A 17,676-nucleotide genomic window follows, 5' to 3' on the forward strand; every position below is an offset into this window, starting at 1 on the left:
GCAGATCAGTGGCAGAGCTGGAAATAGAACACCCGTCTCCAGCTCACACCCTTCTCCACAGGACTGTCCTGCCTCCTGTCCTTTCACATTCAGCATTCCCAGCTGAAATGCTTGTGTCTGTGGAGGTACCATGAGTTATGAATTTTTAAAAAAACTCTTATAGGATTTTACACAAATGCTTACAAAACCCTAAAGCAGCAGCGCATAGACACGAAAGAATTATTAAAGGAAATTCATCATGAGATGGCTACATTAATGAATGAATGCTGACAGACTCCTAACCCATACCCAGGGTCCTCTCAGAGGCTACAGACAAGAAAATGAAAAGTGCACTAATATGAAGTGAAAGGAGCTCATTAGTGCCCTCAATCAAGTTCCTGAGTAAATTAGGAGGAAGAGCAATGCAAACAATCAACAGCACTACTAAGCAGATAAACAAAGATTAACCACATTGTAAACAGCCCCACAGACACACCATTTGTCAATAAAACATCATTTGTACACGTCTTGATTATTTCTCCTCCCTGCTGTGAAACTAGAGCAACAGACACTTGTTCAATGGCAACAGGGCATCACCAAACAGATTGTATCCCTTCAAGCAGCATAAGCAAACAGGCATGCCCTTCCAGGCCAGGGTACACCACTTTCCTTAGAGAAAGGCTGGTATAGAGTCATGTGGAAGTACAGCTGCACCTCCTTGACCATCAGGATATACATTAGTAGAGATACAGCAATGTTATGGAAAGCACAGAATATGCATATAACAAGGGCTACATGGCACGGAAGAAAATTAATGGTCTCAAAAAGCATACAGCTTGATCCCAACAACCCCAGTGTGTGTACCACAACATAACACCCCAGGGCCTGGCTTAGGAGGCTTAGTTATTAGGACCACAGGTTCAAAAATCCTATGTTGATGTTTCATTGCATTCTCTTTAACATCCCACGAGCCCTTCAGTCATTAGAACTCCAAGCTGAGCTGCCTGATGAAAAGTTATCAGCCATTAGCAATAGCAAAGCCCCATCACATCACTGTAATGGTTTCCACAGCTGCTGCAGATCCTGTCAGCATACCACCTGGAAGTTCAGGGAGGAGCGACTGGTGCAATGAACACAACACAATCCATAGGCGCTTAGATGTGATCGAAGAGGTAAGAACTGCTGCCACCTGGCCCCAAACCTTAGTCCTAATAGGCTGACCAAACAGGTGGGGCAAAAGGCCACATTTTCAGGCAGTTTTCCTTCCTGGATTCAGTTTAGCCAGACCTTCCAGATGGGGCAAGGGCTCTTGCACTATCTGCAGCAGACCTAAATGCTTAAAGGCAGGAGATAAAATCTTGGTGCCTCTGAAGTCAATAGGAATTTTGCCACTGACTTCAGAGGAGCCAGGATTTCACCCACAGGGCATCTGCAAGTAGCTGGACCAGAGCTTCCATGGCCGTGGTTCACCCCTCCGGGCCAATGGGGGCAGCGGGAAGCGGCGGCTAGCACATCCCTCGGCCTGCGCCGCTTCCCGCCGCCTCCATTGGCCTGGAGCGGCGAACCGCGGCCAGTTGGAGCCGCGATCGGCCGAACCTGTGGACGCAGCAGGTAAACAAACTGGCCCGGCCTGCCAGGGTGCTTACCCTGGCGAGCCGCATGCCAAAGGTTGCCGATCCCTGCATCAGATCATTATTAGTTGTGTGAGAACATTAACACCAGTTCCTTGCAGACTTCATGGCTGAAGAAGGCTGGGCTATTGCAGATGCTTAAAACCCAAATAAAGGCAGTGAATGGATTTCTAGTCAAGTCTGGCCCTTTATTGTCTTGCCATAGTGTAGGAAGCAACTGCAATACACAATTTATGTTCAGCACCAAGTATTTTCAATGAGAACATGGGCTGGCACCTAATCTGCCTTTTCTCAGTTCTTAACAGGCAGGCCCTCCTCCCAGCACCTCTGACCTAGCTTCTCCATTGGTTGTGTTTTCCTGGGTGCTCTGCGGGCTCAAACAAAGACATCCTTTCTAACCCACCCTCCAAAAGCCAACATTACAAACAGCTCAGTTTATTGAGCTGCTACATGTAAAAAAAACAAAATTAAATGAAAATTCATCTCTCATGGCCACCAGAGGTCAGTATGACACAAAAGTTATTAAACCAACAGGCAGTTCAACTGACTGGATGAGTACAGGACTTAAACACAGTTGTAGCTAATGTCCTGACCCTCAGTTAGTTGTTTTACAAGCAGGCTTGATAGTCTTTCCCCTCCATCCTATCCTGACTTCCTGGCCTCTGTTTTTATTAGCAGGTAGAGAAAACAGTCGAGTATCTAGAGTCAGAAGTGAAGACCTTACTGAAGGACATCAGTGAAACAGCATGGAGTGCCCCAATCACTCCTGGAATCCCCCTCATGGACATTTTTGATGGTCTGTATCTCCTAGGGATAGTATGTAGTAAGGTCAGCAATAATTTTTGTTACGCTACACCAAAATATGCGATTTCCCCCCCCAGTTGTAGCCCGACATATAGTCTTTTGAAAAATCACTGGAGAGATTACATTTTTGATAGCCTGAGTTTACTTTTGAAATGCAGAGCTTGAATGCCAAATGCATGCATGCATGAAGAGCATCTGCAAACCAGCAGGCCCAGAGAGGTGAAGTGACTTCCACAAGGTCACATTTCTATACAAAGTATCAGGTGGTAGCCGTGTTAGTCTGTATCCACTCCATGCATCTGAAGAAGTGTTTTTTTACCCACGAAAGCTCATGCCCAAATAAATCTGTTAGTCTTTAAGGTGCCACCTGACTCCTTATTACTTCTATACAAAATCTTTTATTGCACTCATCACCTTAGTAGCTGAGCACCTGCCAGTCATGCATTAAGTGAAGTGACTAATATCTGTCATATGTGGTTTGTTCTCTCTCCCATTCACTCTTCAAAGGAAAAAAAAACCTGTGCATGAAATATGGGGTTTTGTTTTGGTGAATTTTTTGGTTATTTAATGTACACACAGCTGGGTGTTTTGAGAAGGCAGGTTGCAGAAGTGTGCCTTGCAAACATTGGCACATGGAGCCTGAGGTTTATGATGGACCTTGGTTCATGCGAGAGTTCATTCCAGTGCCTCAGCCCCCCTGAGAAATCTTTCTCCAGGTCAGCATCAAGAGCTGGGTTTAGGACCAAGGGCTCCTGCATCCCAGTCCAGTGCCTATTCATTAGACCATGCTGCCTCTCCATTAACCACAGTTACTAGTCAGTAATTAATGCTGTCCCTTACATTAACTATAATTTTTTCCAAAAATGAAAAAGTTCGAGGGACTACAGAATGGAAGTCAGATGTAACCTGCTTTGTAGAATTAGGAAAGAAGACAATGTTCTTTATATTTTACAAGGTATAGTATATACTATTGTGGGGGGAGGGAAGAAATTGTTGAATGGTCCAAGAATTGCAGAGAGACTGCAGGCGTCTCCCCTCTGTGACCCAATGAATCAGTAGAGCCGCTCTCATACTTAAAGCCAGTCTCTTATTTGTTCTTTAAAAAGTGTCAAAAAACTCACACACGTGAAGTATCTATTTGGCCTTCATATCACCAAAAATAATATCAAATCTTCTTCCCACAGATGGCAGCTGAGCACCAGGACAATGGAAGAGAACAGAATTGAATAATATTCCGAAGTATGGCTGTCTTAGACAGCTGCACTTTGTTGCTTTAATAAGCCTTGTAGGATTTCTAGAGATTGAAGAGGGATGAAGAACACTGAGAAGTCAATTAACTTTGCATTTGTGCTTTTTAATAAAAAGAATTGCTTTTCAGACATTGTTTTAAAGCTTTATCTTATAAGCAATCCAGACCCCACACTTGACGAAACGTGCATTTGGAGGGTGAGATTTTCAAAGATGCCTTGACATCAGCAGTTTTGAAAATTTCAGCCTGATCCTCTCTCCTTATTACCTGGGCCAGATCACACCTGACAAACTCAACTACCACAATCTCAAAGTCCAGGAAGCGGCTGTTACTCCTTTCTACCTAAGAATTCAGCTCTTGTCACTAGTGTGTACTGGTGAAGACATGTATTCAATTACGGTTTCCTTTCAGAATTTTCTTAACACACTGCTAGGCTGTCTGACAGAACAGACAGAACTAGGGGTGTTCTGATTTGGGATACAAGCACATCCCTACCTTTGCCTGAAATGCGAGTGGCACATCCATATCTGAAGCCAGAATGTTGGATACATTGTTACCACCAAAACTGGAAGTGCAGTGACATCATTATAACAGCGTCACACTGCTTCTCTCGGCCTTTTTGTGGTGAGAACCAAATCTGGAGCTGAACTCATTCCAAGGCCAAAGATGGAGGCATTCACAGCAAATAAAAATCTAAAGGCTGAAGGCCAAGGAGCTTATTAGGTGAAGGTAAATTTATTCTGAGGAAGGTTTTACTAGGCAAAGGTTAAGACTAATTGATCTGTAAAACCACAGTAGGCAAAGCAGGTTTTAAAAAAAGTTTGAAGTTATTTGCCTCCCGTCCCATCCCTAGGACTCAGCCAGGCTCCTCTCCCCAGAATAACACCAATAGGTATTTGCTTACATGTTGTTTCAAACCTATATTTGGAAGGCCTAGGCTTCTCCCAGTGTAAACAATGTAATTTATCCTAGGAACAGGCGCCTGGCTGAGTTTTAGTAGATAAGAGTGGAAGGAATGAAATCAGTTAACAGGGCTTTGCATTTTTCCTAAATCTTTCCCTTTCACAGCTCCAGCTCACCCCCTATTCTCTTGAAAATTTTGACATTTTCCTTCTTTGGGAGGAGTGACAAAATGAAGAGGGATTCATGTTGTGGCAAAAGGTCTGAAAATTCAGAATTACAGGAGCCAATCATAGAAGAGATGAGTCAGAGTAGAGAGATTTGCATATTTGGTACATGCCTACTGAGAAAAAACAGAGCAGTGATTAAACAAGTCAAACACCCACATCTAATCAGCACAAGGGAAATTGCATAAGTAAAGAAACACAGAATAGCTGTGCACAATTAGCAAGGCACTGTCATTGGCTAAGACAGTTCTGTTTGGTTGGATAACCCTTAATCAGTTCCAGCAGAATGTTTCCATCTAAGTCCCAAGTAACATGGTTTAACTGAGTCACAACACAAAAAATGTAGGATGATATTAAGAACAAAAGGAAGCTGTTCTGGGTGGTGTAAAAGATATATGGCTTTAATTTTACAATCCTCTTTTAGATATATGCATTGCTTTTAAGGCACAATCCAAAAACCATAACTGGAGAGGCTGAATTGGTATTGATGCTACATTCTTGTGATATTTGCAGTGAAGCATAAATCGCAGAGCAGGTCTTCCTGAAAAAAAGTATTTAGTAAAACTTCTTTAAAAAAAACAATATAATTAAATGCAAAACAAACTGAGGGCGGTTCCATTCATGCACACAAAATCACGGTGTGCAACAAATGCAAGAAAACTGGCATGTGAAAAAAAGACTCATACAATGTCCATAGAAAAGGCATCCAAAACAAAAAACAAAGTCCCCAACCCCCCCACACACCACAAGAGTGATTTTTGTACCAGGAAACAAAATTATTGTAGCTAAGGATGCAAGCAGAAATAATAATCCGTTATTCATTAACTAGAGAGTGACTTAAAAAATCCTGAGCAGTTTCTACAATAGCTAGATTTTCTTGTGTTTATTATACATTTTTGGATGGAAAGGGGAAGATATGGAGAGTTAGTTTTACATAGACATAGTAGCTTTAGGAAAACAATTCACTGCCTGTTTGGTTTTTTGGAAAACCAAAAGAAACGAAACCCAACATTGATATTTTAAACGCGTTAACAGAAAAGCAGCTGGTTTTTAAAAAGCTGAAAGCTCCGCTTAGTCGTTTCCACCACACAACTTGAGCAGGATTTTCCGGTAGTCTCCTGAAGTATCACCCTAGCAACAAATCCAAAGGGAAAAAGTTAGGGAAAGAAAGCCATCCAATTGTTACGCTCCTTTTTTGTTTCTGTTTTTTGTGAGGGAGGTGAGAGAAGATGCACTGTACGGATCCCAACATTTAGAACGGCTAAAAATGGACTGAGGGAAGCCTTTAATAAAAAGGAGCCTTCATTATTCTAGACTCCACATTTGAATTCCAGATCCCAGGGCTAATAAAGAGTTGACCCCAACCACAGTACAAGTCCACAGTAGGATCTTTAGGATTTATCTAGCAAAAACCCTTCAAGAACATATTTCTTCAGAAGACTGTCCTGGACTCCTAAGTACTGTGTTATGTTCTTCTGTCATGGAGGACACACCAACTTGTCCTCCAGTATTCAAAGTCACCTAATTTTCGAGCAGCATCATAAAAGCAATGTGATGGAAACTGGAAAATGGGGCCCGTATTTTCTTTCCCTCTGACCTTCCATCCTGCTGTGTTACGGGGACATGCAACGAGAATGACATCCTTATAGTATCCTACTAGACACCAGTATAGCTGAAATGGCTATACTGATTTCACATTAATGACTCTAGCAGAATGATTTCTCACTCCTAAACACATCTATTGCATTCTATGGCATGGTTTAAAAAAGAAAATGGAAAAAAAAAAAAAAAAAGCTTCCATTTAGGCCCAAACCAAATGAGAAATCAGAGAGAGTGTGTGTATCAGAGGGAGGTGAAAAAGTTACAAGAGACATCTTGCAGCTAACAATATCTCATCACAAATGCCATACTGGCTGAAATTCACCAATGGTTCCTTAGGAGCAGAGGCATGCCAGCTACAATCATTTTAAATATCGGTTTCTGAATGACAATGTGTGATAGCTAAACCGGTGCTGTAAAACGGCTCACACAGTTTTTCTGTCCAAGAATACTGTGTACTAGCTAAAGCCATGCTACAATCTGGTTTTGGACATGGCTGCTAACTGTTCTGTGTGGATTAACAGTGTCACAGCAGTTCTCAGCTGGGTTTGGAAGTTGCTTCAATACACCAGGACAAATCCTAAAAATTTCATAATTTTAATAATCAGATCTATGCCATGGTTAATGGAAGGAGAGGGCTGCTCTGCATTAACAAGGGGAATATGCATTAGGAACCTGATCCTGTTTGCATTGAAGTCAATGGAAGTTTCCACTTTTACTTCAAAGGAAACAGAAATGGGGCCATATTATAACTACTTTTTAATTCACATCCACGGTGTCCTGAATAATCAGAGTCTAGTAAACTGAATCACCATGGATTCATATCTTTGAACCGCAAACTCTGTTTAAACTGATTAGCGCTGGCAATTGCTGCTGCCTGATAAAAGAGCTGATTTTACACACAACCACACACCCCTTCCCAGCTGACAGCATGTCCAATTTTCGGGCTTTAATTTACATTCTAGTAGTTATAGTGCAAACGCATCTCCACCCAAAGGCAGACTTGTAGTGAGCATTTGTTAAGGGTTGGGGACACTAGTCCTCTCTCTGTCATCCATGGCCAGGTTACAGAGTTGCTGTGCAGGCAGTCAGTCTCTTTGGCTGCCATTACAGCCCGTTACACTCCAGTAGAGGCTGGGGACCCAGCACATCTCCTCTGCAAGTGAGGTGGGTGCCAGTGAATCTGTGGAGATGCTGATCCTTTGGCCTCTCTCTCTCCAAACCCACATTCCACTGCTGCCATGGAGAGTAGACAGAAGCCACCAGTATGGCCTCTTCCCAGTCTCCTCCTCACACAGCTTTTCCATGGCACTTTGGCCCTCCATGCATGAAGAGAGAAGCAGGGAGCATACCTCAGTTATTCAGTGTCGGGAGTGGGGTTTTATGGTATGTACAGGAATCAACGGTAGGAGACAAATAATTTAAAAAAAAAAAAAGTCTTACTGTGATGTCTGCGTAGAGGGATTTGCCATACATCCGCTTGTATTCAGTGCGTATATCCAGCAAGTCAACCTCGCTGCGCGACACCATAATTCGAATCAGAGTCCTGTCTTTTGTTCCCGCTCCCTGTGAAGAAACCAGTGAAGTGCATGAATACAATCAGCTTGCAAATTCTAGATAATTCAACACAAATTGGAGAGTCCAAGGGCCAATCCTTCCCCATGTTATGCCAGGGCAACCCCACCAAAGTCAATAGGATTGAAACAGAGTAACACAGGGCAGAATTTAGCCTACAGTGCTTTAGTGAATGAAGCGTGTGCTAACAGGACATTACCACTTTCAGTTCCTTGCACAAAGAGCAACCGAAGAGGATGATGAATTTCCACCCCATTCCACACATTCCCATCATTGTCAACCCTTCCTTGTCTCGGTCTTTTGCATAAATAAATGCACTGAGTTGCATTTCTGAGGGGATCCCAGTTTTAGACTCATGCTCTAGCTCCAAGAACAAGAAATAGAAGCAAAATACATTTGTAGGAAGGTCAAGGTGTGGAGGCCAGGAATTTGCATTACAACTGTTATTAGTTTAACTTTAATGTCTTGACTTGAATGGGGCTTAAGCACACACTTAAGTGCTTTGCTGAATTGAGGCTTTCATAAACAGACAGCAGGTTATGATCATGTGCATTTCTTTAATAAATCCCCTACTGAAGGCCAGATTTTATCAGCCTTACTCCTGGGTGAGCAATAACTCACTCCTGGAGATATTCCATGAAAACATATGTAGAGCTTATCGAAAAAAGGTGCTTTTCAACATGAACAAGGTGGCAAGATATGGACATTAGTAAGTACAGTAGTGCCCATCCTAATACAGACAGCACACCCCAAGCTCTTCACATCACTTACAGCTCTAACCAGGATGATTTTCATCCTCTCAGCCTAACTAGCTTTATTCCATGCTCGCACAATAAGTGATCAAATCTTTGCTCAGTCAAAAACTCTCAACACATTTGACCCATTACTAATGAAGTTATGTTTTATCAGTGCCAAGGCACTTATGCAATTATATAAAAATACAGTGATGCACAGAGAGAGCACACACAGCCACAGAGACCTACCTTCATGGCTTTATGGAGTCTTTCTGCAAAGAAAGCTGGTGTATTTTTCACGCACTTAACTGCAAAAGAAATTGTAGTAACAGGTTAGTTACTCACAGCTAAATAAAAATCATTGTACTTTATTGGACTTGCTCTGAATCAGGTATGTCTCTCTCTCTCTCTACATACACATACACACACACACACACACACGCACGCCCCTGTTCCTGCTCACTTGAGTTAATCACTGAAATTAACTTTTAATTTGCAAGGCAACGTTTCTAACTTTGCATCAGACTGGTAGTAGTTGTAGTGTCCAAGAAACCTCAGTACTTCCTTGCTAAAAGCGAATCTTTTGGTCAATGAACTGAATCTAGTTATGGGACTAAGGCAGGGGAACAACATTAGGTCTTCGCCAGTCTTCCTGATGTGGAGAAGTTCTAGTGCAAATTTTCTGCTAGGTGGATTCAATTTCTTGTCCTAAAAGTTCAAGGGAGTGGTTAAGCTGGTCAGATGAGTCCCATTCTCTCAACTTTCCAGCCTCTTGCTGTATAATCAAAAATACTTGTAATTTCCTTCAAATACTTGACAGCTGGTTTCCCTCCAGCTGCCAAAGTCTGGGACTTTTAGACAGAGAAATAACCAACAACAAGGATTCAGTACACTGCATTGCATAGCATTAATTCTAGGTGACTTCGACAACTTAATAGCCATTGTAGCACATGCAGAAATAGGTGGCAGTTTAACAGCTACATGACCACAAAGAATTTGTATTTTAACAGTTCTGAAAACTATAGTCAGCGTAAAATTTGATAAGCTACCAAACTATACTAGCAGTTCAACTTACAGTTATGGACTGTGGGGAAGATTTTCAAGGGTAGGAGCATAAAATTTAACTTCTAAATCCATTTAGGAGCCTAAATCAGTGGGGTGACTTTCTAAAGTTGCTGAGCACCCAGCACCTTCCACTGACTTCAACTGATTTAGGAGACTAAATTGGGATTCTAGTTTTGAGTCCAGCAGCTGCCTTCACTGGAAGCCTCACCCTTCACTTCCAGGCAAGTTATTTGTTCTTTGTTTTAGTAACTGCACACAGGTTCACAAGGACTTTTGAAAATCTTGGCATCCCCGTGTAAGTGAAATCTAGCTAGAACTGGCTTTCCATAAATCATAAGAAAGGTAAAAAAGCATATTAAAAATATACTGACAAAAATCCCACCCATTATTTCAACAGAATGAAAAAAATCTACAAACGGATCCCATATTTGATATGAATAAACAGTCAGTCACAAAGTGTAAAACAAACGATGCGGTAACCACACCACACATCCGTCTCATTAGGACAGTTCATAGGGAATTACAAAAGTATGAAAAGCAACCAACTAAGATCAGGGTAAAACGTAAGGAGCAAATCTGAAAAGGGAGTGTTTCATAGCAATGCACACTTTATATAGAAAAATGTAGGTTTCTTGGTTTTTAATTGAAATGTAGATGAAAGACAGCAGTCCACATATACACACAACTGCCAAGGATGTGCACAATTCACTTCAAAACAGAGGATGATAAAACATGAAATGTATGTTTTCCGATTACCATAATCAGCTAAAACAATCCACTTGCACTGCAAGATATTTTGAGTCTATTATTGTAAATTACCATCTGTACAGTCCAGAAAGCTTTAAAGACAGCAAAACCAAAAGGAAACAAATATTTACAATTAGACTTTTGCAGACTAGGTGCAAAGAACAAATCATCCCAGGGAAAAGGCTGATTTATGCAATAAAAACTGGTCAAAACCATGATGATTTCAATGTGTTACATAATGATCAAACATTAATGTTACGAAGGTCACATTAAAAAGGGTTATTGCTTTGCTTGCAAACTAGAGTCCAAGTCCTGTAACTGGAACCTTGCACTCTTGCAAAGTCCCACCCAAGTCAGTGAGACTCCATGTGGGGAAAGGGCACTCCTAAAAGGATCAGACTGTAGGATCCAAGCTATGACAATAGAGTTTCTTTGCTGTGGTAAATGGTAGCCTTTTCAAATACATTATCCTCAGTCCTAAATACGATGCCAAAGGGGTCCCAGTTTTACTGTGGTAATATGTACTTAATTTGCTATTATTTCTGTTCTGTAGGACTGACTTTCTAACGTTAGGATATGATTAATCTGGTATGAATTTATCAATCATGGCAAAAGCCAAAGAAATAAGTCCCATTGAGGGCTTCAAAAAGTCATTGGAATGACAATCTGGCCAAGCAGAGAAATATAAGCACAGTTAACTAAGAGAGCAATCAGTTCTAAAACTGCATTTCAAAAACATTAATTATTAGTAAAGGATGGTTACACAGTGTGCACATTAGCTAGGGAGTGAAAAATAAAGGACATTTACATAAAATTCAACATTTTGAAAAGTTTTGTTGGAACTTGCATAAAATGAACCCGCAACTTTATCCTAAGGCAGCCAAATGGCCTGTTCTTCCCCCTGTTGCAGTTAGCTGTAGTTTTGCTATTGATTTCAGCAACAGCAGGATCAGGGCCCAAATTTTTATTGTCATGGCCCTGTTCTAGTCACTGTTAAACCATGTTAACCAGTTACTTGTTAATGTAATTAAGAAGAAGAAGAAAAAGAATTCTGTGGGAGGCAGCACCCAAGTGTCATAGCAAGGCAGTTATTTAGAGGAGGTAATTTGGAACAGATGTGTCAGTAAATTAGCCTTAACAATGTGCTTTACAGAGAGGACGCACAGCAACTCTAAACTGGTAAAGCTTGACCCAGCTGAGCTGCTGTTTAAGGAATTGGGACCTAATCCAAAGCCCACTGAAGTTAATGGCCTGATTTTCAAAAGGCACTCAACACGCACCATTCTTGTTGACTTCAATGGAAAGTGCTCATTACTTCTGAAAATGAGGCCATATATGCTTAATAATTACCTCTCCTCTGTCTAACAAATTCTAATTTTAAGTCCAGAGGCTGCCTTCAGTGGAAGCCTCACCCTTCCTTTCCAGGTAAGTTATTTGTCACGTTTTATTAACCGCAGGCAGGTTCACTAGAAGGCCCAACAAAAATGCGAAAAACTGGAAATACAGGTCAGGTTTCCTCTGGTGGAAAACAAAAAGCCCCATCTCCAGCTAGAACGAGCAATGCAAACACCGCAGCTATTCCTGCTGCTATTGTCATTGCTGCAACAGCTTCTATACACTGAAACAAAAAGAAAGACATACCTACTGCCACCATGCCGCTTTCAAGGTCCCCAGACATCTCACGAGATATGCTCTTCTCGATATCACGGTTACACATCCGCTGGTACTCACTGAAAACTAGAGGGGGGGGGGTGGGGAAGAAAGGAAAAACAGTGCTTTCAGCAGCCAGTCTTGTAAGATGGGCATTGATTCATGCTTATACTTGTCAGCTTTCTCTGAAGTTATACTATGCTTACAGAGCCTTTACAGTAGCATTTGGTGACGGTGGTTCAAATGCTTTTCAGGCCTAGTTTGCCAGTTTTCAAAATAAAACTGGAAGTTCATCCTTCATGCCCGGCAAGACTTCCCCACACTTAGTACTCCATTTAGAGGCCATGCATTTATAATCTACCCCCTTCTCTTCATGGTAATTGTGAAGGGTGGATGTGAATAAATAGGACATGCCTTCTTCATATCTCCCTGTCTTGATTTCTGCTTCTTCAAGGATATAGGAGTCATAGTCCTGCTATTGGCGACAACCTTTTAGAGCCCAGCAGCATGAACAGAAAAGGGGTCTGTGGTAAAGAGAGGCCTTTTTTACACACACACACACACACACACACACACACACACACACACACACACACACACACACACACACACACACACACTAAATCAATCTTTAAAAAGATCTAGAACACACCTCTAAATATAAACTTTAAAAAAAACTTTAAATTTAAACAGGATTTAAAAAAACCAAACAAACCACAAAGCCACCACCCTAATGATCAGACAGCCTAGCTAGTGCATCTAGAGGCTGCAGGGGAGTGGATTGTTCACTCTCCATACTTCTCCATCTTGTCCTCTTTGAGACTGTCAATCATACAACTTTCTGGTCATTGCCAACCCAGGCTGGCTTTGAATTAGCAACCCCGCAGTTAAGGTTGGGAGCCTAATTCATTTAGGCTCCTTTGAAAATCTCAGCATAAAGACTTTATAGCCTAGTCACAGTTCCCTAAAGTTAAGCCGTTCATTTTTAAAACTTTGATGACAGACTGGAAGGTGACCTTTAAGACCGTCGTACAGTAACAGCTACTCTGTTAATCCAGGATCACAAGGAGGACCAGGGATGAAAAAAAAAAAAAGCATCCTCTTCTACTCTCTCACCCTGGGGCACTTCTAAGCCACATCTCTTAGCCATGCTGAGCACGTTGCTACAGAGATCCAAAGGAAAAATGAAGTCTAGGGTCTATACGTAGACTTTCTCTCTCTCTCTCTCTCTCTCTGTACCATGAGCAAGATGTAGAGCTGGGTGACTGCAGACTGTGACCATGATGAAACTTCAGTTGTGGAGGAGGAGGACAGAAAAATGCCAACCAAAGTCATCTACAGCTGCAAACTGACATTCTGAACTATTATGGCTGTGTCTGCACTAGACATGTTCCCTAAAATTTCCCTCTGCTGTAGCTCCACAAGTGGTAGCAATGGTGGGAGCACTAGTGCAGAGCAGTTTTTAACCACCGTGTTGTCTAGCCCTTAAAAAGCACCTTGTCTACACTACAGCTCCATGCTAACACCAGTCGAGCTGCACTGAGAGTAGCAATGGGGAGACTGTTTAGGGATGATAAAAGACGAGAATAGAAAAGACCCATGTTGAGATCAGAGCACTATAGCATTGGATATAGAGGGAACTAATTGGGCATGGCACTAGATTTAAAGGATGAGATTCGGACCTTTTCCTTTCTCATGCCACCCCAGAGTCCCAATACCCAGCATTTAAAAATGGTGCTAACTGTAGAACAATTACAGTATTTGTGTGTAGACTCCAAAAGAGCTACTGATATGACTGTAACAAGGAATATATGGGACTGCCATGCGGGCATGTGGATGTAAAAATTAAGTAGAGCTCCTTAATTTCTTCGTAAGACACAAATTCAGACAAAAGATGAGCCTCTATAATAGTTTCATCTTTAGGAGAGATATGGGCCTACATACACACACACAGCAGGATAAGCTAAAAGCAACGTGTATGTGTGTAATCCAAGCTCCTTAGGAGACATTTATGTAGCAAATCAAGACACCATTACCTGCCCTGAGGTGAGCTCTGCTCCTGGCACACAGAATGGCATTGAACTTGGACTCGTCGGTCCCTAGACGGTTCTCTCCAGCAGCATAGAGCTCCTAAACACAAAAAGGAATCCACACTTCATTAATTAGTTTCCCAGTCTGGTGGCTTTTAGACCTACCTTCTAGGCACTTATACACTTCCCCTCTTCTAACACTGACCACTCGGTCTGAACAACAAGTGACCTGAGTGGCACTAGCTTGAGCCTTTATGCACATTATAAGCCTTATTTGCACCCATAATTGCCAGTGAAAGATGCATAGATGCTTGACTACAAGAGCTCCAGAGTACCCACCTTAAGGGGAAACCCCTGGGAAAAAAAAGATTGGTCACATGGGGTGAGAGTAATTCTTGCGAGTGATAAGGTTCAGTTCTAGTTTTCATCCTAAAATATTCCCAGACACTGTCGGAGTTCCTCAGAATTCTCCTTTTTCTCTTAGGATGAAATTCACGATTCAGAAAGCTAATTTTATTACTATTTATATCACACTAGGGCACTAAATATGCCAGGCATGGTACAGACCCAGAGAAAGACACAGTCCTTGGCACAAAGATCTTATTCTCCCACTTCCCCAGATAGTAAGTGGCTACATGCTATGACAAGGTGAAACATTTCATTAGGATCCAAGTGTCTCCCTGCTCAACAAATCCTGAGTTAATGGGCTTTGAGGGAAGTTTAGTTAGTTGGGAAGGGGAAGTTTTCCTCTGCTCCAAACATGTATTGCACTTAAAAACACTGGTCTTCAGCCTGTGGCTGCTTCACATACTTCCCTCCCACCCACCACACAAGGGCTTTCGCCAACAGATCCACAAATTTACAGAATCAGAGCCTGATCAAAAGCCCATTGAAATCAATGAGAGTCTTTTCCCATTGCCTTCAGTGGGCTTTGGATGAAGCCTTCCATGAGAGACACTCTACTCCTGGGGGAATTCTGCACTATTGCGCATGTGCAGAATTTATGTCCTCCACAGATTTCTTTGCTTCCCCTCAGAAAAATGACTTTCTGACAGGGGAGCAAAGAGAAGCCACAAGCGTGGTCATGCAACCCTCCCCAACAGTATGTTTCAGGTGCCCAGGGCAGCCAGCAGAGAGGTAAATCACTGTGGAGCAGAGGGTGGGACTGGGGAAGACCCAGCTGGTAGCTCCTACCCTAAACCAGGCTCAGCTGCTAGTCTCGGCTGGGCTGGGGAGAATAGGATTTCCTCTTCCCATGCACGGCATCCAGGGCTGTGTCAGACCCACCCCCAGATTTCTCCCCCAGCTGTAGAAAACTCAGCAAACTTCCCCTCCCGGCGCTTCCCGCGCCCATCGCTCCTCGGCTGCAGGGGGAGGGGTCACTGTACAGGGAACTGCTCCCCCCATCTGCCTAACCCCCGGGCATCCAGACCACCTCATACTAAGACCCTCTCACCAAACCTCGTCCCCCCCCACACTAAGAACCTTCCCCCCCCCCCCCCATCAACAAGGACCACTCCCACTGCACCTGGACCACCCCGACGTGTCACCCACACCTGGATCCCCACCCTGCCAAGCCCCAACCAACTGCACCTGGATCCCCACCCCACTGGGCCTCACTCCCCCTGCATCTGGACCCACCCCTCCCCGAGTCCCTCACACCCCTCTGCCAAGCTCTATCCCCCCTACACCCAGATTCCCCCCCGCTGAGCCCAAACCACCTTCAACTGGACCCCCCTTCAGAGTCTCATTACCGATGCACCCAGAACTTCTCAATAAGACCCTGTGCATCCAGATCCCTCACTGAGCCACCCACACCCAGATTGCCCCACACAGAACCCTCTCAACCCACACCTGGATCCCCCGACACTAAGCCCCTCCACACTTGGATCATGCCTTGCTGAGCCTGCCTGCCCACACCTGGTGCGCCTGGCATGGAAGAGCAGGGCCCTGGGGTGTTTCTGGGGTAGGCCCTGCCCTTGTGTTGTGTCAAGGTTGCGTGCAGCCTTACCGCTGAGTCCGTGTCCCGGGTGGGAGCTGCACAGTGATCTCCTATCTCTGTGCAGCCAGTGGCCTGTGCTCCCCAATGCCATGTTGGAGCCTCCCCATTTATTTGACAAATAAAATTTGAAGAATTTTAAAATATGCGCAGAATTTTTCTTTTTTGGCGCAGAATTCCCTCAGGAGTAACACTTTCACCCTTCCCATCTCATTCCTCAAAATCCACTCACTGGGACATAAGGAGCATCTCACAGAACACAATTCCACAACACGAAAGGGCTGTGTCCTCCTAGCTCAGGATCTCCATTTCCAGCCTCCTGCAGCAGAAACACACAGTTCTATTGCTCTGTCAAGTTTGTCTACAATGCTATTAGACACTCACAACTGGCCCATACCAGCTGACTCGGGCTAAGGGGCTGTTTAATTGCAGTGTAGATGTTCAGGCTCTCGCCACTGTGAGGTGGGAGGGCCCTAGAGCCTGGACTCCAGCGTGAGCCTGAACATCTACACTGCAATTAAACAGCCCCATAGCCCGATCATTGTGAGCCTGAGTCAACTGGCACAGGTCAGCTGTGGGTGTCTAATTGCAATGTAGACATAACCTCAGGGTCCTTCGGGGCTCCTTCTTGGGCTGAAACATTGGCCCTGGGCCAATAAAACACACTTTGTAATCAGAATAAAATAGTCAAGGGCATGCATTGCAAGGAACCTGACAATTCCTGCTTGCCAGCATCAGTAAGCAGAACCATGTTTGGAGGTACCCACATTCTCGTGGGGATCTCCAAAGCAATTTCTAACCTCAGCCACAGACGTCATTTGATATTGTTTTGTAGAAACAGGAGGGGGGGGGCGGCGGGAGGGGGCAGCAAGCCACTGAAGTTATTAAAAACCAACCTAAATGAATCATCAACAATCTTTGAACAGTTATTTTTACAAGTAATTTTTTTAAAGGGTCAAAAGAAAATATTTGTACAAAATCAACTAAACAAAAGTAGTAACAACGTTTTGAAAGAGAATAACTACAAATAAAATCTCTCAGTTCAAAGTGCCCAGTTTGAGTAGACCAAATCCTATTGGATTTAATGGGAATTGTGCTACTAAACTCCCACATGCTGAGATGAGATATACACCTGTACACAAGGAAGCATCTCTTACTAACCTGAACATCCCTTTGGACAAGGGACATGTCTACATTTGTACTTTCATCTCTGTTTCCCTGAAAGAATTACAAATAGTAGCAATTAATATACACCCTTTTCAGTTAACAAAACAGCCCCTTCCACTCAAGCTCCCACACACCCAAAAAAAGCCACTAAGTCTTTACACTTTAATGTTTATAACCTGGGACAAACAAAGCCACGTTTGCTTTGTTACTATGGGGATTTTGGTTCTGAAGGTACAGGAAACTGCAGACCCTTTCACCTTGGGGCAAATAAAATTCCTATTCATAGAAGTAACAGATAAAAATATAGGATTCACTTATAA

General features: G+C 43.1%; 1 protein-coding gene across 2 annotated transcripts in view; it reads right to left on the reverse strand.

Moving 5' to 3' along the window:
- Positions 1 to 5,170: 5,170 nt before the first annotated feature.
- The window catches only part of ANXA11 (annexin A11), a 65,329-nt gene continuing 52,823 nt past the window's right edge, over positions 5,171 to 17,676 (reverse strand). For both annotated transcript variants that reach the window (XM_065408570.1, XM_065408569.1), the window contains exons 10-15: positions 17,351 to 17,407; positions 14,197 to 14,290; positions 12,152 to 12,247; positions 8,948 to 9,006; positions 7,833 to 7,955; positions 5,171 to 5,921 (exon numbers count right to left, since the gene is read on the reverse strand). In XM_065408570.1, coding sequence (XP_065264642.1) covers positions 5,862 to 5,921; positions 7,833 to 7,955; positions 8,948 to 9,006; positions 12,152 to 12,247; positions 14,197 to 14,290; positions 17,351 to 17,407 — 489 coding nt within the window. In that variant the 3' untranslated portion in view covers positions 5,171 to 5,861. The remainder of the gene's footprint in view (positions 5,922 to 7,832; positions 7,956 to 8,947; positions 9,007 to 12,151; positions 12,248 to 14,196; positions 14,291 to 17,350; positions 17,408 to 17,676) is intronic.

The sequence above is a fragment of the Emys orbicularis genome, chromosome 7 (assembly GCF_028017835.1).
Source record: "Emys orbicularis isolate rEmyOrb1 chromosome 7, rEmyOrb1.hap1, whole genome shotgun sequence".
In the NCBI taxonomy this organism is placed as follows: Eukaryota; Metazoa; Chordata; order Testudines; family Emydidae; genus Emys; species Emys orbicularis.